Genomic DNA, 23,766 nt, shown 5'->3' with positions numbered 1-23,766 from the left:
ATATGAATAGGAATACATGAGCAAATTGTGGATCGGAGCAAAATACAATTGGAAAGAGAAAAATTCCTAATCGACTTGTCCCTAATTTCCAATATAATTTATAAACCTGCCTCTGATTATTTATTTTATTTGAAAAAAGAAAATAAAACAAAACGGAAAAATAATATAACAAGCAATGCATGCCATTGCTTGCCAACGCAAGGTCCAGCCTCCGCTCCACAGCCCGCCACGTTCCGGGCCTACTCCTGGCACAGAAGGACGACACGTCATCAAATATCTCATGCCGGTTCCGGACCCCGCCACTGCATACATAAGCCCGGTCGTATGCACCCTTTCAATCAAGGACGGATCCCGTTCAATATCAAGGGCGGATAGAAAGGATTTGAATCTTAAGAGGGCGGAGGGTCCTATGGGTTATATAGGAAAGTCCATTGCTCGACTTAGGAAATAAAATTACTCATAAAAAAAGAAATATATATTTATAAATACATCGAATTTTTTCAGATAATTACCTCAGTTACTCCCAAAATGGATTCCTACTTCTAATTATGTGAAATCTTTCCCTCTTATTTTTGAGCTATCATGTCGACCATGATTATTCACCGGTTGAATCAACCAGCTGTAGCTGTTATGTTTGGTCCTAGGAGGGATTACGTTCCGACCCATAATAAACGACAGCAGTGATTTGTCCCGAAAAAGAACAATATTATTAATATCGCTTGGGCTTGGGCCTTGGGGTCCTGGGCCTTCCGGCAGATTATCTGATTGTCGAGATGCATGCTCCCGGGCGTACGTCTCTTGTACACTTTCGCGTCACCGACAGGTGACTGGAAACTTCTCTATGTTGCTTTGCGGTAGCTAAGATATATATCTACCGAACCAATCCCCCCGTCTCTCTCTCTCTCTCTCTCTCTTCCCTTTTCTCTCTTTCTCTATCATTGGAGCTCCTGTCGAGATAGGTAACTTTACAAAGAATGCCGCTTTGCTTCATCAAGACTCTTTGAATCTCCCCGGAACCCTAAAATCCCCAATTTCCTCCAATCCCATCCTCCCCTCCGCTGCAAGTGCACTCTTCAGTCTGAGTTCAGAGGCAGCAATTGACCGTGCACCGTCCCCAATTGAACTCTCTGAGCTGTGATTCGATGGCCCGTGGCTCGGGGACTTCACTCGCTCCGGGGTTCCGATTCCACCCGACCGACGAGGAGCTGGTCCGGTACTACCTGAAACGCAAGATCTCAGGCAAGCCTCCCCGGTACGATCCGATTTCCGAGGTCGATGTCTACAAGTGCGAGCCCTGGGACCTTCCCGGTATGTAAAAACTATTTCTTCATCCTCTTTCAGCATTCGTACATCTGCAGCTGCTCCTGTGGGTTTATTAATTGGTTTGAGCGCCGAGGCGTATATGGAACTGTTTATTGTGGGTTTAGCGCGGGATTATATATGGTAACTTGTCGTGCATCTAGTGGAAAATGTCACGATTATATCTGGCATTTATTGAATTTCGTAGCTGAATCTTGATGTCCTTGATACCCGATAGTTTAAATGTGAACTATTATGCTTGTCTAAATTTTGGGAGTAATTTTAGGAATTCGACTTTGCTGGATTATTTTTGTATCAGAATAAGAATACGAGATGCACCTGAAACCATATCATAGCGATGAAAGATTCAATGAATATGAGAATATTAACCTTATGATGTAAGACTTAACGGCCCTTAAAAACCAAAGATAAGAGTGATGGAGCATTCTGCTCAATTTTTGTAAAGCGCCTGTCTTCTGGGAATAAAAATGCATCTCTTTTTTAATATTTACTGACTATGGAAGCTGGGTGTGAGTTTTATAGACAAATCAAGGCTGAAAACTCGGGACCTGGAGTGGTACTTCTTTAGCGTGTTGGATAAGAAGTATGGAAATGGGTCCAAAACAAATCGAGCTACAGAAAATGGTTACTGGAAAACAACTGGGAAGGACCGGCCAATTCGCCAAAGCTCTCGCATTGTTGGAATGAAGAAAACCTTGGTCTATCATAGTGGCCGGGCTCCTCGTGGGCAGCGTTCTAATTGGGTAATGCACGAATACAGAATGACTGATGAGGAACTGGAGAAAGCTGGAATTGCACAAGTGAGACTAGTAGTTTCTTAACATGTATTCTCTTTCTGAGTTATATCTAAGTCATTTTTGTAACTTATGTTCCTTTTTCTTTCTTTTTTTTTTGGCCCCTTTTTTGTATGTTTTGGTTGGGGTAGGATGCGTTTGTGCTCTGCAGGATTTTCCAGAAGAGTGGCCCTGGGCCGAAGAATGGTGAGCAGTATGGAGCTCCATTCATTGAGGAGGAATGGGAAGAAGACACGGTGGCATTGTTTCCAGAACAGCAGGCAATGGTGGATGAGGTTGTTGCTGAGGAAGATGCTAATGTGGAGATAGATGAGGTTGATCAGGTCTGTATTCTATGAGTTTAGATGACTATGCTCTAGATTATTGCTGTTTCATGAGAATCAGATGTCATAGCTTCGTAGTATATTCTGGTAAAATGAGACATCTAACGCTAATGCTAATTTCTGATAAAACCTGGAGGTTGATACTTCAGAAAGAATCAGTTGATTAGTGCCCACTCCTGCAGCACTTTGACACTTTAATTAAAAGAACACATTCAAAATGTATATGATTCTCAAGTCTCTGATAGTGCTTTTCTCTTGCTAGAATGTAACTGTTGCTATTGCACCTGGAAGGGATCCCCTCCCAGGGAACTTCTGTTATGGGAGTTCTAGCAATGACAATCAGAACTCCGAGGAAAACAAAGAACCTTATCAAACACTCCCAGAAGATGTGGGTGAATCTCAATGTGAAGAGCAGCAACCTGATGAAAATAAGTTCTTCATTCTAGCTGGGGGCTACGAGATGGATGTGAAACCTGTGAAGAGGGAATTTGCCCCACAACCAACTGACAATATGAATCTTGGGGACAATTCGAGCTACCCTGATGGGCCCTTTATGGATGCAGCCGATAATCCTCTTCCCGGGGATGAGCTGTACCTCAATGACCTCTCTTACTCCGTTGAATTTCCAGAGGGTTTCAATGTGGAGGACTATCTTACGTTCTCTGATACTGATGAGGGTAATCTGATGACGCACAATTCTTCCCAGCTGATGATGACAACTGATGGCTCTGTCTCTGGTGAACCTCTTCAATCGCTGGAGGTAATTCTTACTTTCTAACGTTGATCCAGCAAATGTCTTTCTCAAACTCTCGAGTCTCAGATGACTTTGCACTTTTGCTTTTCAACAGGATGTGTGCGATGAAATTGAGCAAATGTCGGGGACAAATCTAAATGCATCGGTTTCTCATGAAAATGAAGCTTCATCTTCGAAGCAGAATTCTGAGCCCGAGGATCTTAAACCTGGTAAGTTTTGGTTGCCACAAAGTTCTCGAATCAATTTGGAGCTATTCTGGGTCTTATGGAGAATAATCTATTTTTTTTGCAGATTTCAAGCATACTTTCCTCAAGCAGGCCAGTCACATGTTGGGCAGCTTCCCTGCTCCTCCAGCCTTCGCTTCGGAGTATCCCATCAAAGATGCGGCTCTTCGGCTCAATTCTGCTGCACATGCCTCAAGCTCTGTCCATGTCACAGCTGGGATGATAAGAATCAGAAGCTTGACTTTGAGCAGCAGCGGAATAGAGTGGTCGGTTGGCAAGAATGGAGAACTCAACATTGTTCTCTCATTTGGCATCTCTCAGGACGATGTTACTGTGAGTCCTGCTTCAGCAATTACTCCTGGTTTGCTTTCCAGCAAGATGCCTTCGCTCGTCTCTTGGAGCTGGGTGGTCTTCTTGGTCTTTTGGATCTTTGTCCTGTCTGTGAGTGTCAAAGTTGGGATGTTGGTCTGCTCAAGGTGATTGGATTATGCGAGTGTGTGATGCTCAATCTACTGAAACCAGATCCTCTTATCACTGGGATCGAAATCATAGGGATGGTAGGCAAAGTTAAAGAATCTCTTTGTATTTTTAAAATAGGACAGGAAAAGTGCCAACAAATTGTTTGTAGTCCATCCCTTGGTTGGACTCTCGAGATATGTATTTATATGTTTAATTTTTCTGGATTATGACTGCCAATATGATGAACTTTCTGACCCCTCCTGGGACACGGTTATGTCTAGTTATTGTCTTAGCCACCCGTGCTTGTCGGTGGAAAAGAACATTCCAACATTCTCAGAAGCTGTTGGTGTCATATCTGATATCTACCGGTTTATTGCTGCTTGGCATTTTGCATCGCCTTCTTTGCGTTTTCTGCCCAAGTTGTGAAGTATTTCCATAGCCATATGCCGGATACTCTAAGCCAAACTGTGTTAGCTCATCTGATGCTCGAGAGGGCTCGGGTTTCCTCATGTTTGAATTTGAATGGTCTTCGTAATCTAGAGAAAGGGATCCATAACACTAAACTGAAATTGTTCACTGGGAGGTGGAGCATAAGAATGGAAGCTCCAGATGCCCCCACATTTATTTCATGGAATTAGATGCTAAGGCTCCTCATCCTGTAAGATCATTACCACTCATTTGACACTCTGATCTGCACAAACAAATAGATAGCCTATTCTAGCTTTCATATTTCACTTGTACATAAATGCGCGAGAAATGTTGCTGCCATTGATGGAATCACATCTCTCCTGGAAGCATCGTGTCCTCGGGCAGATCGCAGAATCCAACTCCCTGAAACGAATTTTAGAACAGATTATAATTAATGAACTTAGTACATAACTTCTTACCCAAGAAATGCATTGGAAAGATTTTGGGATAGGAGCAAGCAGTTCTATCATTTAGCACATACCTCCCCGATCAGATGAGCTACGCATCTCTTCTCAGCCAGCAACTCTGCCTCAGTCTGCAAAATTATCAAATATCGAGCAGTGTGAGGAGGACCAATTTTTAATCACTAGCACCAAAACCTAATGACCTTTACTTAATTGATTCCGTAATGTTACTGCATACCTTGGTAATTTTCTTGAGAAGGTAGTCATCAAAGATCACATCCTTGACAAGCTCGTAATCTCCATCACCCTAGGAACAGGGCCACTGAATGATCACACAGTTCAAGCAAACAAAAGCTTCCAATTGGAGAACATATGTATTTATAACTTACTTTGGATCGGCAGGGCATGCTAAAAACAATACCCTCTGCAATTCCATAAGGATTTCCATCTGTATATACCTAAGACACGAGGACATAGACCGTCAAAATACGAAACGTCAAACATAGAATAGGGAACTTTATGGTTGGGGGACTAGATTTCACGTACTCCAGAAGAGAACCAATCACCCTCAGGGGTTGGAGTAATGAGGGACTTTATTGCATCAACAATCGAAACAGCAGTCGAGGCTGCTGAAGATCTTCCCCACTTCTGGATCAATGCTCCACCTCTCTATTGGAATCAAATATCGAACACCCAAAAAGAATTGTCAGCTTGAATTCGAGATGCAGAGCATAATGTTTTACACTAAAGTTGCGAAACAAGTACTTTTACCTTCTGGACTTTTTCAGTGAACTCCTCCTCTAGCCACTTATGGTCTGTAATCACCTCTTTGACCGGCAATCCATTGATTCTAGCATTTAGAAAGTCTGGTACCTGTACGATAGTGAGAAAATTTCCTTTTAGAAACTCTATATATGTGCTAATATCACGTCTTTAGAATCCAAACTAAGATCCCATAGGAGACCTGTGTAGTTGAGTGGTTTCCCCAAATGGTCACATTCGACACCTTATCATAGAAGACCCCAGCTTTGAGAGCAAGCTGCACATGAATCAAAAGCCATGAGCCTTGGAATTGAGTAAACATTTTACCCCTGAACACTGCTATGAGGGCAAGTCCAAAATTCCCTCACCTGGCATTTCGCGCGATTCTCATCTAACCTTGTCAGGCCATGAAAGTTCTTTGCAGGAATATTTGGAGCGTTTTTCAAACAGATTAATGCGCTATGAGAAGAAAACGAAGAATATGTAAAGGCAAGTACAACGGAGGTAACAAGAAAATTCAAATTCTTTGTAGAAAAAGGGTTATCTTACTTGGTGTTGCATGGGTTTCCAACTACTATGACTTTCACCTTACGAGATGCGACTGCATTTAGAGCCTTCCCCTGTAATACATACATGCATCTTTTTAGTGAGAAAAAAGAAAAAATCGATGTTAAGAAACATATATTTTTCTCTTCGAGATGTGAAAGATGATGGAGAAAGAATTCTGATGCAACTCAGGGGCACCTGCTCAGCAAAGATTTGCCCATTAATATCCAGCAAGTCTGCCCGTTCCATTCCAGGCCCACGAGGCTTGGCTCCAATCAGGAGAGCCCATTCTGCATCTTGGAACACCTCATAAGGATCAATCCCGATCTTCACTTCTCTCAGTAAAGGAAACAAGGAATCCTCCAGTTCCATGGCAACTCCTGCAAGCATGAAGACAAGTTCATAATGTGCAACATAAAATGAGTTTAAACTCATCGTTGGGAAAAAGAGATGTGCCAGAAATGAAGTTCGGCAAGATTATCTTGGAGGACATAACGAAAATGTGGGTCTATTCGTCATGGAAGGCAAGCAAGAAAGCAGCGCACGAGTAACACGATAATGCTCTAGCGAATAAAGGAGCAATACCTTCAAGAGCTTGAAATGACCTTTCTGAACCCAATAGTTTCAAAGCAATGGGTTGATTTGGTCCGAAAACTTGACCAGATGCAAGCTAACACGATGGAAAGACTACAATTAGCACAGGATCTTCCACCAAGAAATAAAAGTGCAACCAGAATCTTAAAAGCGGAAGGATTATTTATGATGTTTACGGTGACTCGATTCTTTTTTTTTTTTAAATGCTAACCTTGAAAAGAAGATGATTTGAAATCATCCCAGCGGCACCAGAGACGGAGACGTTTATCATTTTCTTCCATGATTTCGTCTCTTCTTCCTACAAGCATGCCAGCACAAGCATACTTCAATATCGACAATATATAAAATGTCTCATTATAAGAAAGACAGGCGAAGAGGCATTCAATCAGCTCAATTATAGTACTTTATTCGCGTCTGTGTTGCTTCTCGAATCTTAATCCTGGTTTTACACAACAGATATATCAAACATGGGAATCGAAGCACAAACAAGAAAAAACAGTATTGCCGAATCGATCCAAACATGATGCTAACTCTGCTGGGAACATGTATACTCAATTATCATTCTAAACACAGACAAGATTGTAGAATTAGCTCATCAACCGCTTTCAACAAGTTTGTAGTCGACAAGAATGAAATTTTACCGATCCACACAAAATACCAATGTTTACAGTCGCATGTGAAGAGGGGGTTTGGAAGAACGTACAGCCTTGAGGTCATAAGTGAGGCAGAAGACACCAAAGCACTCAGACTGTTTAGTCTTCGGCTCCTCGGTCTTTACAGCAACCGGTGGAGCTTGGCTGCTGAAAAAGTGAGCAGAACCAAACATCAGAATCCAAATACCACCACTCAAAAAATCTAGAAGGCAACAAGAACATGGAGCGCAAAGCAAAGCGGAAGCAAAGACTCACTTCACGGAGCAAGAAATCCTCGCATTCCGGGCTCGATGGGGAAGACGGAAGGACTGGTGGCGGCGACTATGGAAGCGGGCAGACAAGTAAGAGAGCTGCTGGGAGTGGGAAGAGCGGAGGGCGGATTTCGGGCAGGTGGGGGTGGTCAGCTCTGCCACTGCCATGGCAGCGGTGTCGTGTTCAGCTCGGAGACAGAGTCCTCAAAGTTGAAAAACACAGGGAGAGACAGACAGACAGACAGATAGACAGAGCGCGAGATAAAAGGTGGGAACTTTGATTCTTTGGAGCTTTACACAGTAAAAAGTGGAAGCGGATGAAAGACCAGAGAAGAAGAAGCAAGAGGAAGATAGTTTCCTTCTTTCAAATGAATGAATGAGAATGAGAATGAGAGTGAGAATGAATAGAACTGGGGAACATAAGGTGAGGAACAGAGACACTTGTCAAGAGGACATGATCCATGAAATCTTGTTGTTCCCTCTTCCCTTCCCTTCACTGTCGAGAAGGTAAAAAGAAAAAAGAATCATAAAATCAGAGGCTGAGATTTGATTGAAATGTATGAAATTATGAATTCCAGAAGAAGCTTCGGCCTCGTGTATTTTCTACTTTTGGTGGGCAGCCCAGCATGGCAAGAAGTCTGCGACTTAAGAGGGGAATAGACAGACCGGGCAGTGGAGTGGACCGACAGTTAGTGGGCTGTATACTGTTGTTGGTGGGGGCCCCACTTTGGTATTGTCGTGTCGTTAGCGCTTTGTTCTGGTCTTCCCCTTTGATGGTTCGATAGAATGCGTTCGCCGTCTTATTAGTTGACTGTTGCAATAATTCGAGGCCGTGGGTGGCCGCGTAACATGAGATTTATAGAACTGTTGGGAATTAACAGAGAGACTCCAATCATCGAACATTACGGTGATGTGCGGAAATTTATGGACCGACTTTCAGTTCTAACTCAGCGGTATTCAATTCGGAGCTTCGAAGGCCCATCCGAGAAGAAATTCGATATATCTTTTGACTGGTGAGGGTCTGCCCAAAATTCAACAACAAAGGGTTAGCTGCTACCTGCATTTTATTCTCTCTTCTTCGGTGGAGTCTGTCACAGGTAAGAATGTCCGTTTGCTTATAGCTGTCTTTCAAGTTCAAGGAACTGCCATTTCTGGTTTCTCTCCATTACATGTCATTGGATAATATATTATTTTTTTTTAGCATTTTAATCACGCAATTGCATGCACAATGTGGCCCGCATTCAAGATTTCTTCTTCCTTCCCCCATGTGGAGGAATTTATTTATCAGCAAACACAAATTAATATATTACTTTTCTGGACCGATGAAAGCGAGCTGGTTCGTCGGTTTGATGGAAAAGCGATAGAGGCGTATTGGCATAAATGATGGAATTCTTGAATATGAAAGTTTTGTATTTTCTGTCAAAATACAAGAAAGACTGGGGACGAGGCATGTAAAGGCTTCCAACAACTTAGCGGAAGTCGTATACATTCTCGTAGCAAGAAGAAGACATTTTGTTCCGGACACGATCGATCAGTTGTTTTTTTGATAGAAAAATCGGTTGCAAGATGTAGAATATTCATTATAAAGTGGTCATTCACACAAAAGATGTATCGTGACGACACTTATATAAATGGACAGTTCTAATTGTTCATGTTAAAAATATCTATATTATACTATTATCTATTATATAAAGCAGGAGATGTGGCGCTCTCGTCTCACTTTTGTTTTCCAATTTTACTCTTACAAAAATTATCCTAACCAGTAAAAAAAAAAATATGAATCTAAAGGCAAAATTGGCCTTTTTTTATTTATTTTTGGTAGGAGACCTTTTAATTCTTTTATTACCTCTCTTCTTTTTTTTTAGGTAGATTATTACCTCTCTTCTTTAACTTCTCTAAAAACAGTCTTATAACTTCTCCCTAAAACTACCTGGGAACTGCCCATATGGAGCTGGATCTTGCTTCCTTTTTTTCTCTTTTTATAATTTGTTTTTATTGAATCCATCTCTTTGGGTGAAATTGATTCTGATTTAATAATAGATAACCTATAATTATTTATTTATATATAGCGTTAAATAAGTTCCTTCCTCCGATCGTTATTATTTAGATATATTCTTTTTTATCATCATTTTATGTTCCCGCGTGTAAGTGCGGGTGGGCATTCATGGGCCTATGGGCTCATCTATGTGCCTGTGGGCTCATCTATAAGGCTGTGGGCTCATGGATGGGCCACCAAATGAGTCCATCAGAAATCAGAGCCCAATGGATACTAATCCATGCTAATAGGAAAGCTCCTGCCTTGGGCTTTGGCCTTGCGACTTATAGACGTTCAAGTGCATTTCGTTTTACCCTAATATAAATATATATCACTCGGCACATGTACAGTGGACAATCGAGGAGGAACAAGAAACATAACAAATTTTACAGGTAGTGGCATGGACGCGTTTTCTTGCCGATTCTGATGTTATTTCATGTCTACATATTGCAATAAGAAGCTTCGCATGCGTATTGCTTTCAAAAGCATACTCAGCATTATATATTTGTAAAGATATATGTATTATATATGCATGCACATTATGGTTGCGTCGAAGTCAAAAGTGGATCAAAATCCTGTCCTTTACGAGAAAATGCATGGCCAGAGAAGGTGACAGAACATCATGCTATATGGCATATCCACATTATCATGGACGGACCACCGAGGCACTAACCAAAGCGCAAATTCATGGATGGCTGGTTTCGCACTAAGTGTTGTCCCCATATATCACGGATACATATGTACAATATATATGTGTGAAAGATGTTACTAGAAATGCTAATAAGAAGCCCTTAAAGATCCTATATATAGTGGTATTGGCAGAGATTTCTCTCTATGAATTACCTCCATAGTTAATTAAGTAAGGTCTCTAGGGTTTATTGGGTTGTCCAAGTAGTATTGAAGATGGGCTATGACCACAGCGTGATGAGTATAGGTTTTGTTCTATTGATTATGTTGATTGTGGACTTCTCCATCGCTGCTAGACCGCCCAAGGCTTTTGAAGAGAAAAAAGGTGGTAGCGGCGGTGGTGGAGGCGGTGATGGAGGAGGCGGTAGCAGTTCACATGGCTCTGGATCAGGTTATGGCTCAGGAAGTGGCTCTGGATACGGTAGCGGCAATGGTGGTGGCAGAGGCGGTGGAGGAGGAGGCGGTGGTGGTGGAGGAGGGTCAGGCCACGGTGGCTCTGGCTCGGGATATGGATCCGGAAGTGGATATGGACATGGCAGTGGTGGGCAAGGAGGAGGTGGTGGAAGAGGGGGAGGAGGTGGTGGAGGTGGAGGCTCGGGCACAGGAAGCGGTTCTGGCTATGGCTCTAGTTACGGAAGCGGTAGTGGCTATGGGAGCGGTGGTGGCAGAGGTGGAGGAGGAGGAGGCGGTGGCGGCGGTGGAGGAGGAGGAGGAGGTTCGGGCTATGGTAGTGGGTCGGGATATGGTTCGGGCTACGGATCGGGATACGGTGGTGGTGGAGATTATGGTCCACCTTAAATTAAGAGAGTGCCCGTACATATAGTTAATTGGTATCAAATAATTCATCTATAAAATAAAAGTATCAAATATGCCATATATATACGATGGTGCTTGTACGTAGGACGAATAAACTTGGAATTGCTATTCAAATGCATGTCTATGATTCATATACAATTGGCTGTAGTATTATGTATTATATTTACGAATATCAATACGAATAATTCATATTTAGCTGTTATAATATTTTCTTTTTCTTTTTTCTGTGAGCTCTCGGGGGTTTGTTTGGGCCTAGTTAAGTTTTAGCATACATAAAAGGAGAACCTGGGAAAGCTTTGGGCCATGTACAGCGAGAGCCACCCAAATTTAAAGCCCATTATGAATATATGCTGTAAGGATTTCGTGGGCCTATTTAAACTGGGCCTGAGTGCGAACTATCGAACCTGATTCCAAAAATGGTGGGGAATCAATCATCATCATCATCATCATTATTTTTTAGTGTGCAACATATCCGGAATCCAAAAATTCAATAAGTCTCGATTATTCTGGGTTCAAACAAGGTCGGCCCATTAAGAGGTAAAACTTTACCAATTATGAATTTTTCCTCTTCTTTTTTCAATACTCAACCCCTTTAGATTTTTTTTTTGTTTTTACCTGTAACTTTTTGGGACGGACACGACTCTTTTCTTTCTTCTATTTTCATTACATGACTAGATAGGCTAGTTAGACGCATCTGGATTTAACATATATATATATATATATAAGCAGAGAAACTGACAAAAAATGGTCTAATATATGTTTATGTTTTTCACTTTCATTAAAAATTATGAACGATATATAGGTCCTTAATCAGAGATCATATCCGAGTATATGTGCGTGTAGCAGATGAGCTCGGAATTAATTAACGGGGGAGACATATAATTCGACAGAAATTGATTGATATGATGGGACCAATCCACGAGTGGGTCACTTGGCATTCATTGATAAGGCAAAACCTGTGCAATCTTTTCCATTTGTTATTGATATAAATCCCAAAACAATCGCAACAAGACAATTGGAGACCTCCAAAAATCATATTAATGGCCAGAAATTAAAAGGACAATCATCAATCATCAGATTGAACATGATCCATTAATTTCCACTCAGACGTGGACATATTTATATGGTTATCCATTCACAAGCTAATAGTGCGCGTATTCTATTTGAGCACTTCTTAATTTTTATTGTAATCTTTTCTTCCTCGGACACTTGCTATATCGGTTCAAACCTGCGAAGCTAGATCGATCTTAAGAGAAGGTGAATCGGGCAAAGAAAATTAAAGTAGTAAAAGAAAAAAAAAAAGGAAGAGAAATTGAGAACATGTGAAAGGCATGGGACATTACATGAAACTGGATAGCAGTCCGTACCTTTTTCTCTGCTCGTAGTATGTCTGTTGTTTTCTGAATTGGTTTTTTTCGGTGCAATATAGCCTTCTTCTCTTTGTTGGGACACATCGCCCCTCCATTAATAATGGATCCGATGCCATTCTCGACCACAACAGACACAAAAATAGGCAAAACTAGCTTGAATACAGTGTCAGTACATTTTATGCCATGTGAAGTGAGACCAAATATATGCAAAGACCCAACAATAAAATTCGCTGCAATATATATCCATTTTACACTATCCAAATGGGAGAAGGACAATGGTTTATCTAACTTTTTCCTTCTCCCAGTTATGCCCCCTCTCTAAGATATTATGATTAATTAATAGTCACTACATCAGAAGAAGTCGGAGGATAATTTTGTTAATTCATAGGATTATTAACTACTCACTCATTTATTTCGGCGTGTACTCTTATATTAAAAAACCTATCGGATCCCGACTAATTTAATTCGAACTGAGTCAGCTCACTAAAGGAATAAAGCTCTCCAAGCATGAATTGTCTCCATTCACAAGACTCGAACACGAGACATTACTTAAGAGGAATAAGCGCCGAACCATTTGAACTAATCCATCGTAGTAACTACTCAATCATTTCTCTCTTCTCTCTTCCCACATTCCTTCTCTATTCTCTATCCTCTCATATATTTTTTTTAATTTTATTACAAATATTTTTTTCATTTCAATACAGTAATTAATATATGATAAAAAAATTATAAAAAAATATTGCGCACATTTTAAAAGAATAATAAGAATTATCCTAGACCGCTGGTTGCGCGGTTATGAGTCTTGTATGCAAATATATGAAAAGTGCAGCGCAGCATATATATGTAACTTTTTGAGAATTCTTGAAGAAGAAATTAAATGGTTGAAATTTCCTCATGCAATCATCAGTTACATCTACATCAAGAATTTGGTAATTGTATCTTGCTAATACGCAAAATTAGTAGTTCAGTCTCCAGACAGACCATGCATCTTCGAGAACTTACTCTATTGATTTTGCCCTTCGTCCTAGCTGTTTGTCTCGGCTTTTTTGTTTCGATTTCAAGTTCATTAATAATTTTATGTGTCACTTTATCCATGCTTTCATGTATACATACCCGGAACAAAATTATTTGTATGTTGATTGCCCTGCCTAGCTAGCTTTAATTAACATAGAATAAAATCTCCTATTCAACGCGCAACATTTAATTATATATTCATACGTATATATACACACTAGATTTTTATACTTGTGCAATGCACGGAATTTTAGTTAGTGTATTTTGTTAATAATAAATTTTAACATAAATTTATTTTAATGAAAATATTAAGTTTTTATTATTTTTAATATTATAAAAATGAACCTAAATTTATTTTAATATTTAATATGCAACCCTATTTGATACTTGATAGAGTGGGAGATAAATATAATATTTTCTTTTTAAAACTTTTAATAAAAATTAACTTAAAAAATTATTTTGTTATTTACTATTCTAACCCTATTTAGTAGGGTGGAAGATAATTTTATTTACTATTCTAACCCTACTTAATAGGTCGAAGAAAAATATAAATTGTTTTTTCTTTTTGATTTTTGATAAAAATTAACTTAAACTTAATTTTTATATTTACTGTTTTAAATCTATCTAATATGGTGGAACTTTAACACTTCATTTGGTTTTACAATCATGTTTTTAAAATTTTAACTCTAATTTTAACTCTACTCACTATATAACAAAACTCAATAATACAAGTATTAATTTTCTCTTTTTCTTCAATTTTTTTAACTATTCAATTCAATTTTTAATACTAAATTCTATCAATTATCCATTACTTTTTCCACAATTCAACAATTCAACAATACAATCATTACTTTTTTTAACTATTCATTACCTTTTTACACTTTTTCTCATAATTCAACAACACAATTATTACAATTTAATTAAAATCAAAACTCAACTCTACTTAACTCTAAAATCTAAATGTGTGTGTCTGTGCTTATCTTCAGTTAACAAGACTAATTTCTGTCATTTTAGTTTTTCTTTATTGGTAATTCGGCTCCGGCCGCCCCATTTATAATGCATGGTTTTTTTTTAAAACCAATAGATAGGAGTGTAGAAATTAAAATGGTTATTGAGCCCACAAAATAAACAGAGACTGATAAATATTGTTCTGTGCCGTTGATGATGTTCCACGTCCCCATAGGCTTGTGCTGTTCCCTTGTCGTTGATCTATCAATCAACATAGGAATCTAAACCTCCTGTGCTCATGTATTTATCGGCAACGCCAATCCCAAAAAGAAAAAGGAATTTACATATTTGTAATTGCCTCATCTCTCAGTGCATATATATGATTTTGTCTAACGATAAATATAAATATATATATATATATTATATGTGTGTATGTATCCGTGTACCATGCATGCATAATTTCCATATGTAGACCCAGGCGCCCATGTTACTCGTTTGAAGTGTGGGTCGAGAGTTCAGAGGATGGGGAAAGAAATGTCTTTTTCTTTTTTCCTGTTTTTTCCTCTCGAATAATTTCTGGCTTCTTGGGAGGTGGAGTTATGTGCTAGCTAGCTGCAAACCCTATAACAATTTGCAGGTCGAAATGGAGACAACGTGCATATGCATGCATGCATGCATTAGAGATCAATCAAAAAGAGAGAAAGGGAAAGGAAACACATGCACAGTAGTGATCGATCAATTCGTTTGACATATCTAACCTAACCTTAGTTCCCCTCCCCTTTATAGTTAGCTTATCTCCAATTCCCAATACGTATGTTGTTATCTTTCTTATCCCGATGTTCTTGTCTACTTGGTCGTGGAAATGTCCTCTCCATACATATAGCGCACACACACACACATATATGTGTGTGTATTATTTCCTATGTCCCTAAAGCACGTGAGCAGAAGATGGACTGAAGGAGGAATGACGGCAACAATCGCCTCCTCTAAATTTTCGACACTAAAGAAAATTTATGTATTATTTATTGATGATATTAATTCCATGTGAAAAAAATGTATCGATATTTATTGACTTATATAAAACTTGACAATTCCACTTATCATTTGGAACTTTTGAGTTGGAAATGATTTTATTAACTTATATGAGACCAACTTTTGATTTATATATATATATATATATATTATTTCCTATGTCCCCAAAGCACGTGAGAAGAAGATGGACTGAAGGAGGAATGATGGCAACAATAGCCCCCTCTAAATCTTCGACACTTTAAGAAAATTTATGAATTATTTGTTGATGACATTAATCCCACATGGAAAAATTGTATCAATATCCATTAATTTATATGAGATTTGAAAACTATCACTTATCAATTCGAGTTTTTGAGTTGGAGATGAGCTTAGTCGCTTATAGGCCCAGTAGAATTTTACATAGTATCAGAGCGAGTTATGCTTCTACGCGCACTTGTGTGACCTCTTTTGTATTAGGGATCTAGATATATCCAGATCGCTTTCGAAGTATTCTTGGATTATTACAGAAGAGCTATATCAATAAGGTCCTGTTGAGATTCGACATGAAAGATTGCAAGCCAATTGATACCCCTGTTGCTAAAGGAGGCAAATTCAGTCTCAACCGATGCACCAAGAATGAGTTTGAGAATAATAAAATGCAGAACATTCCCTATGCTTCAGCAGTCGGAAGTCTAATGTATGCGCATGTATGTACGCGTCCGGACATTGCGTACATAGTTGCAATGCTGAGGAGGTATATCAGTAATTCCGGTGTGGATAATTGGGTAGCAGCCAAACGAGTTTTGCGTTATTTACAAAGAGCAAAGCACTTCATGCTCATGTACAGAAGATCAGATCAGTTAGAGATCATTAGGTACTCTATTTTCAATTTCGCTCAATGCTAAGATAGTTAGAGATTCACATTTGACTATGTTTTTCTGCTTGCTGGAAGAGCCATATCTTGGAAGAGTACTAAGCAGACGCTTACAACCGCCTCGACTATGGAGGCAGAGTTCATAGCCTGCTATGAGGCATCCAATCATGGAATATGGCTGCAAAATTTTATCACTCGGCTGCGAATAGTGGATAGCATTGAAAGACCACTAAAGTTATATAGTGATAGTAGGGCTGCAGTCTTATATTCCAACAATAATAGGAGCCCTTCGAGGTCCAAGCACATCGACATCCAGTTCTTAGTTATTAAAGAAAGGATTCAGAGTGACAAGTTATTTTTAGAGCACATTAGTACAACTTCCATTCTCGTGGATCTAGTCACCAAAGCTTTACACCTTCGGTCTTTAGTGAGCATGTTGCTCATACGGTTGTTATGTCTCGTGAGATCTAGTGGAATGTTGTATTTTGATTGTAGTATTACATTATGGATATTTGCTACATAATAAAGTTTATACATACTCCAGTTTACAGTTTATTACACCCTGGATTAATTCTGTTTGATCTCATTAAGGATTATAATGGACCGGTTGGAAATAGACAAGTTCAAATCACATTACATGTAATTTTCATGTTGCGCACCCATATTTGATCTGTCATTTGATGTATGTGATCATTGATGAGTCTAGTCACGATATATATGTGGCGAATATTGCTTTGGTCCTATATTAATATGTTCAATGGACCAGATTGTTTGAGATGTTTGTGAGTATACCAATTAAAGAGTACTCATAAGGTTAATTATAATGCATACCTCTTCGGTGAAATTATATGTCGGCCTAAGTGGGAGATTGTTGAATTTTATTTAATGAGATGGACTGACATATATACTAATGATTATGTATTATAGGTTATCTTAATTGTGGGTCCAATTAAGTGATCTAATAAAGCTTAAGATAATAGGTGTCGATGATATCTCAGTAAAATATGGAACTAATGTGCAGATACCGCAAGATAATTTTTGATTATGTGATAGGCTAATTTAGAAATTACATAACCTTAGACATTTAGATGTAATTGAGGGGTTATGGTCCACTAATCATACGTTAAAAGGTAGTCTCTTGAGGCCCTATAACTGATCAGATTAACACAACATTTGGCTATAGACTTGGAAGACCACGTACCCGTCCTTTGCTCACGATCCACACACAATGAATTCAGGTACTCTTCCGATTCGGTTAATTACTCAATGGTTTAGCATGTGTGATCTTAGGGATTCGGAAATTATGGTATTCTAACATTCTACGGACTCACACCATGCCACGTTTAAAGCCTGTTTGTGAGGATAATCGAAAAATGCACCTGTATTGGCCCGAGTGTGGCTAGGTCCAATTTTGATGCAACCAACAATGCGCCTCATTTTAAGTGAAGCTCGAGTATGGAACTCGTGGTTAATTTTATTTGTCCTCCTTACCCGAGCACGGAAGAGAATGCCGGGCTTGTGGTCAGTTGTTGAGGGCGGGTGTTTAAGGGCACGTGACATGTGATGGATCACACGTTGGCACGTGAGGGCTGGTGTTGAAAGTTAAAAATGAGTTAAGTCTCACATCGGAAATATAAGAAGAATTCTACAAGTTTATAATAAATTTGGTACCATAACTTATCAGCTCAAGCTTTTTGGTTGGATATGGACCCAATCTTTTATAAGCCCAGAGGGTATTTTACAGCGAGCTTTTGGGTTTGAGATGAACGAATCGCTTATCAACCTAGTGGGTATTTTACATGGTATTAGAGCCTAGGTTGCGCGTATGCTCATAAAAACCATACCAAGCCCACGAGCGTATGCTCATCAACACCATACCAAGCCCGATATGTCTAAGAACAGCCAAAATAGTGTCTCGTGTTAGTCTCCCCTCACGCGAGCACTGAAGATGAGCCCGGCTCGAGATCAGTTGTTGAGGGTAGGTGTTTAAGGGCACGTGACGTTTTGTATGCAGAAATAGACCACACTCTGCACATGATGATGGGTGTTGATGATATTAATCATACATGGAAAAGATGTATCAATATTCATTGGTTTATATGAAACTTCAAGACCATCACTTATCAGATGGGCCCGAACTCGTATGAGCTCATGGAAATTCAATATAACATCAGAACTCAAGTTGCACGTATGCATGCCCACGCACACATGCTTACCAACACCACGCCAAGCTCAGTATGTCCGAAAGTAGCCAAAAAGAGTGCATCGCATTAGTCCCCCATTACTCGAGTACGGAAGATGAGCCTAGCTCGAGATCAGTTTGTTGATAGCAGGTGTTTAAGGGCACTTGACAATATTTATGCATAAATAGACCACACGTTACACGTGAGATGGGTGTTGAGGATATTAATTCCACATGGAAAAAATGTATGAGTATCCATTTATTTATATGAGCCTTGAGAACCACCATTTATTAGTTTGAATTTTTAAGTGAAAATGAGTGCAAGCTCTTATAATCTCACGAAAATTCAATATTATTATTCATTTTTTATGAAATTCTTTAGATTCGCCTTTCCTAATTCCAAGAAATTACTATCCTATTTGCTCCCTCTAAGAGCTCACTTGCCTAAATCTAATGTTGGATTCGTCCGTGTACGTGAATCACTTGCTTCAGTTATATCTATAATATTATATAAAGTCAAAATTTTCTTTTTTGATGTCTTTTTTTTAATTTCTTAAAATACCCGTAATACATTTTTTTGTAATCAATTACGATCGCTATATTTTAAACAATTTATCAAGTAATTTTCATAATAAAATTTATTTTCCAAAACCTTCTTTTTTAGTAATTTCGTTAAGTAACTTTCACATTCACTTACCCACTTTCCTCTTCACCACCCGCTCTCTCTCCATTTTTTTCAACTGTCACCTTCTTATTATTTTTTTTTCCTAATCATTTCTATCTCTTTTTTTTTTACCCGTGCGTAGCGCGTATGTGTTTGTCTAGTATATATATGTATGCGTTAGGGTAAAATCAATCCCATCAAAGAAAGGGCAAATCAACGATTACTATGTTTAGAAATCGCGATTGTTACACTGGTTCACATATTATGTTCTTTCCTCTATATATATATATATATATATATATATAGTACTTCGCATATGTATATCTCTCAATGTCGAAGCAATTTTTTAATTTGTAAGCCTTTACGGCATGTTATTTGGGAATTTTTGTTTCTATGTAGTTGTTAATTAGTTGTTTAGTTTATGATTGAATTTATGGGCAAAGGGTCAAAAGTAGGGTTCAATAATTTACGTGGAAACTGCCTAATACGAAGAGGAAGAAACGGAGACTGTCGCCATGCAGGAGCAGCACCCCCACGTGGGGCCTCCTTGATGCTTGAGGAACATTCCTTTCTGTCCTCTAGATCTCCTCAACGCCTTACACGTGTCCATCTATTTCCATGGAAGTCGATTATCTATATACTTGAAAAAAATTTAAACCATGAATCAAAGGCGACGTTGTGGGCATCTCTTACCCGATAATTAAAAAATATATATTTTTATAATTATGGTAGAATTATTAATATCCTTTTATTAGCTATTAGAAATTTTATTACATTAATTATACTAAATTTACGAGTCTTTTGTAAAAATTTAAAAATATTTTTTTTGTTTTGGGTAGGGTAAATACATACTTTTCTGTCACCAAGATTATCGAGTTTCTATTGGCAAGCCTGATAAATGTGTGGGTGTGTATTAGTACGCGAGTTGCTGAAAACTAGCGGGTTACGCGGACCATTATTGAGGAATTTAGTGATAGAAATATTAAAATACCAAAACTTATTCATATTATTAATTAATTAATATAAATTTTAATCTTAATAAGCGACGCGCGAAATAGACGTAATTTTAATTTGAACTTATATTTTTTTAGTATAAGTAGTTTTGTTCATGATTTTTTTACATTATTATAATGTTAATTGATAATTAATGAAGGAGATGAGATGAAAAAAAAAAAAACGAAGCTTGCTTGGCTTGAGACTTGCTGCGTGGAAGGAGAGAGAGGAGAGAGAAGGGGAAGGGAGAGAGTGGGAGAGAGAGTGAGAAAAGTGATAAAAGAGTGGGTGTGGTGGTTAGCAAATGTAAATGAAATTACTAATTAATCCTTTAATTTGTGGTTTTTATTTTACAATTTTTTTTTTGCTAAGGGCAATTGTGAAAACTGAAAGTTGCATCCCAAAGTCTTTCTCTCTTATAAATAGTGTATATATATATATATAAGTATATTTATTTATAAAATATGCAGAATATTTTCGGCTAATGACCTACACAATATCAAATGATTAGGATAGCTAATGAAGTCTAGCTACTTGTTTGACTGCAACATATGAACTTTTCTTTTGTACCTGGTATTTGGAACTCAATGGTCCCAATTAATCCAATTCGAATCCGATCAGATTACTAAATATATATCATAAAATATATAAAATAATATATATAATGGTTTTTTTTGGGAGAAATAGCAAGTTTTTTTTAATAGAACTAATTTGACATTTAGTACAGTATATTTTTGTCTCAACATTAGAATTATTGCAAAGTCGTGTGATTCCTCATTTTCCATATTCAATACATTACTGAAGAAGCCCTCTTATGACAAACATATACGGTACTAAATGTCAAATTAGTTCTATTAATTATTAATGTACCTTATAAAAGAAAACCTTTTTTCTGTTCACCCAAACAAACAATTCTCTCCAAATTAACTGAACAAGGCTTTTTTATTTACCGATATATTACAAGGAAATGAACTAATTTGCTCTAAGAAAATGAAAGTGTAATATAGTGAAATACAATATCACCTAAAAATTAAAAAGTTCAACTCTTGCCAAAAGGATTACTTTTACTCTTTTATTTAGATTTTTATTTTCATATACTACACCTACAACCCTTCCTTATAATCAAAAGGAAGGAAAAAAATTACATGGATCATATCATATATTTTTGTATATATTCCTTTGAAAAAAAAAGTTGGGGAGAAAGAAGGGGGCGTCTTTGGAGAATCTGCTTCCTTTCTTGCAAGTTTCATTTGCTATACAAAGTAGGCACTGTTTGAGGCCTCGATTGAATGCTATGTATGACTTTTTGATCTATCATTCTGGCTGATGAGATTGAGGGCTGCTTTTGTACATATAATATTCAAGCAAAGTAGCTCGTCAGCCCGATATTTGGTCTACCCGCCGGCATGTGTAAAATTATAAAATTATAAAATGAATAAATTAGAAAACAGAGAGAGAGAGCATAAATATTGTATATATTTTGCCCCAGTCAATTGAGAGCCCCTTTCAACCAAAAAAAAAAAACCAAAAACAGAGAGCCCTTCTGCATAATATTGTATATATATATATATATAGTATATTATTGTTGCCGATATATATATATATATATATATAATATCTTTCTTCCTGTTTTTATTCTGAGGAAAATCTTCTTTGAAAGAGGCAGCCCAACATTCATGATACATATCCAACACCCAATTGGGTAAAAGAGTAGGACAAGGTCCTGATTTTCCTCATGGCCTTATTTTCTCGAGATCAACGATCGATAGAATTGAGATTAATTAGGCACACAACAGGGGACTAAATTAATAAGAGAATTAATTATTGAAATTAATTAAAGGATCTAAATTAAATAAATATTCACCAGATATAAGAAATAATAATAATAATTAGGTTTCCAATTATAACACTTTTCTGACTTCTTACAATTACAATATAGCTCCTCCCGCGCCCCTCAGGTACATCTTAACCTTGACCTAAGAGTCCAATTATTAGCAGCTCTTATCTACAAATTTTTTTCTTTAATCAAAAGAATATACTAAATAAAATTAGATTATGCAGAGGAATAAGTGCCTCTACTAGTAAAAAATGTCAGGCCCTTATTGATCACCCATAAATATATTACAAACTAATAAGTCTAAGAATTGATCACACTATACTTTAATCGAAGGGATCAACTTAAATAAAAGATATCAAATTTTATTAATTTAGTTCTGGGTGAACTTAGTTAGCTGTTTATTAGAATGAAAATACACGCAGCCGTATCGATTTTTTATGTCCTTGCTATTATAAGTGATCCATATTATAAATCTGGAAAAAAAAGTTTGACATTACCTGTCATATGTAGGAGGGATAATAGTTTCTTTTTTTGCAAATATGAGGATTTATAATTTAAAATCCATCGAAGGTATAGGCATTAATTACCTTATCTACAAGGTGCTTATAAAATGTTAGTTTTTCTTTAGGTGAATATCTTCTATGCACATATATTCGTATATTGTACGATATTTGTTTTTTGTATTTATCTAGGGTTCCATCACTAGATGACATCATGCTACGCTTTCTTGTATAAACATTTGACATGACTTGGCCAATGGGGTTATTATACATCTACCATCGCCAAAGAATATGTTCACTCTCGTTCATATAAAGAAAAGCAAAACATGTCATTTCTCATAATTAAAAGGGACGCCTTTCACGTTTAATTTTCTTCTTACATCGTCGTTTTTACCGACTCCACACCAATTTTAATATGTCTACATCATGGTTTGATCTCTTGAATTATTTAACGAGGAGGTATATGGTGTTCATTTATATTGTCTGGAATAGCCTTAATGTGATGAAATTACAAATTATAGGAGTTCTCATTTATATAACAAAGCAATAATGAGAACGATAAGGAAAATAGATAAAGGATTGAAATATGTATATACGAAAAGAAGACCAAAAGAATTATATGTTGAAAAGGGATTTCGAAAAGAAAACTATATATATCAAGATAAGTTGATTGAATCGGCTCGACATTTATTTTCTTAAAATAAGGTCTTAAGTTCGAATATTGTGAATTGAGAAAATTCATACTAGAGAGTTTTACTCATTAGTGAATCGACACGGCTCGATTTGGATTAGTCGAGTATAGTAGGATTCCAGTTACAATGTTGCACAATAAAAAAAGAAGAAGAAAAGGATATATGATGAGAAAATAAAATACTTGGCAAATGAGACAAATTAGAAAATGGTTAACAACCTAGAAAAATATTAAATTTGATTCACACAAATTTTATTTTTTGGCAAATAAAGACATGAACTTTGATTTTCTTGTCACATTAGGCATTTATACAATTTTCTATCCATTTTGCTAACTTGGAGGAAAATAGTGTCATACCACTTCAACAAAAATTTAAAAAAAATTAAAGGAAAAAAGTGAAAAAGGCATTGATTGAAAAAAGGGCGAGTCATCGCCTTCTAAGTGGAGTTTCTGGTGACCCTAGAGGGCAATGACAAACCTAATTAGGGGATTGGTGGATGGACGGAATATGGAGATTCTGCAAATTGGGGATTCTCCCTATTTCGGCGAGTGAGACCTCGATCTCGGCCACAATCCTTGGGGATTCTTCCGA

General features: G+C 37.6%; 3 protein-coding genes across 3 annotated transcripts; 2 read left to right on the top strand and 1 right to left on the bottom strand.

The window, feature by feature from the left end:
- Positions 1-893: 893 nt before the first annotated feature.
- On the top strand, positions 894-4,252 carry LOC116187619 (NAC domain-containing protein 78-like). Its single transcript, XM_031516458.1, has 6 exons — positions 894-1,308; positions 1,843-2,120; positions 2,246-2,437; positions 2,700-3,197; positions 3,286-3,400; positions 3,483-4,252. Exons 1-6 carry the CDS (start codon positions 1,143-1,145, stop codon positions 3,893-3,895), a joined length of 1,662 nt encoding a protein of 553 aa, XP_031372318.1. The 5' UTR covers positions 894-1,142; the 3' UTR covers positions 3,896-4,252.
- Positions 4,253-4,411: 159 nt separating this feature from the next.
- Positions 4,412-8,081, bottom strand: LOC116187620 (malate dehydrogenase [NADP], chloroplastic). The gene is made up of 14 exons (XM_031516459.1): positions 7,557-8,081; positions 7,352-7,448; positions 6,860-6,946; positions 6,640-6,724; positions 6,253-6,434; positions 6,058-6,128; positions 5,877-5,967; positions 5,711-5,785; positions 5,518-5,619; positions 5,293-5,415; positions 5,136-5,204; positions 4,985-5,053; positions 4,824-4,877; positions 4,412-4,705 (listed from the first exon to the last, which is right to left on the bottom strand). The coding sequence occupies exons 1-14, from the start codon at positions 7,718-7,720 to the stop codon at positions 4,652-4,654; spliced, it is 1,323 nt and encodes a 440-aa protein (XP_031372319.1). The 5' UTR covers positions 7,721-8,081; the 3' UTR covers positions 4,412-4,651.
- Positions 8,082-10,490: 2,409 nt separating this feature from the next.
- Positions 10,491-11,900, top strand: LOC116187742 (putative glycine-rich cell wall structural protein 1). Its single transcript, XM_031516665.1, has 2 exons — positions 10,491-10,944; positions 11,893-11,900. Exons 1-2 carry the CDS (start codon positions 10,491-10,493, stop codon positions 11,898-11,900), a joined length of 462 nt encoding a protein of 153 aa, XP_031372525.1.
- The last annotated feature ends 11,866 nt before the right edge of the window (positions 11,901-23,766 follow it).

The sequence above is a fragment of the Punica granatum genome, chromosome 8 (genome assembly GCF_007655135.1).
Source record: "Punica granatum isolate Tunisia-2019 chromosome 8, ASM765513v2, whole genome shotgun sequence".
Classification (NCBI taxonomy): domain Eukaryota; kingdom Viridiplantae; phylum Streptophyta; class Magnoliopsida; order Myrtales; family Lythraceae; genus Punica; species Punica granatum.
Note: the sequence above shows the minus strand (reverse complement) of the source record. Positions and strands in the feature narration are given on the sequence as shown.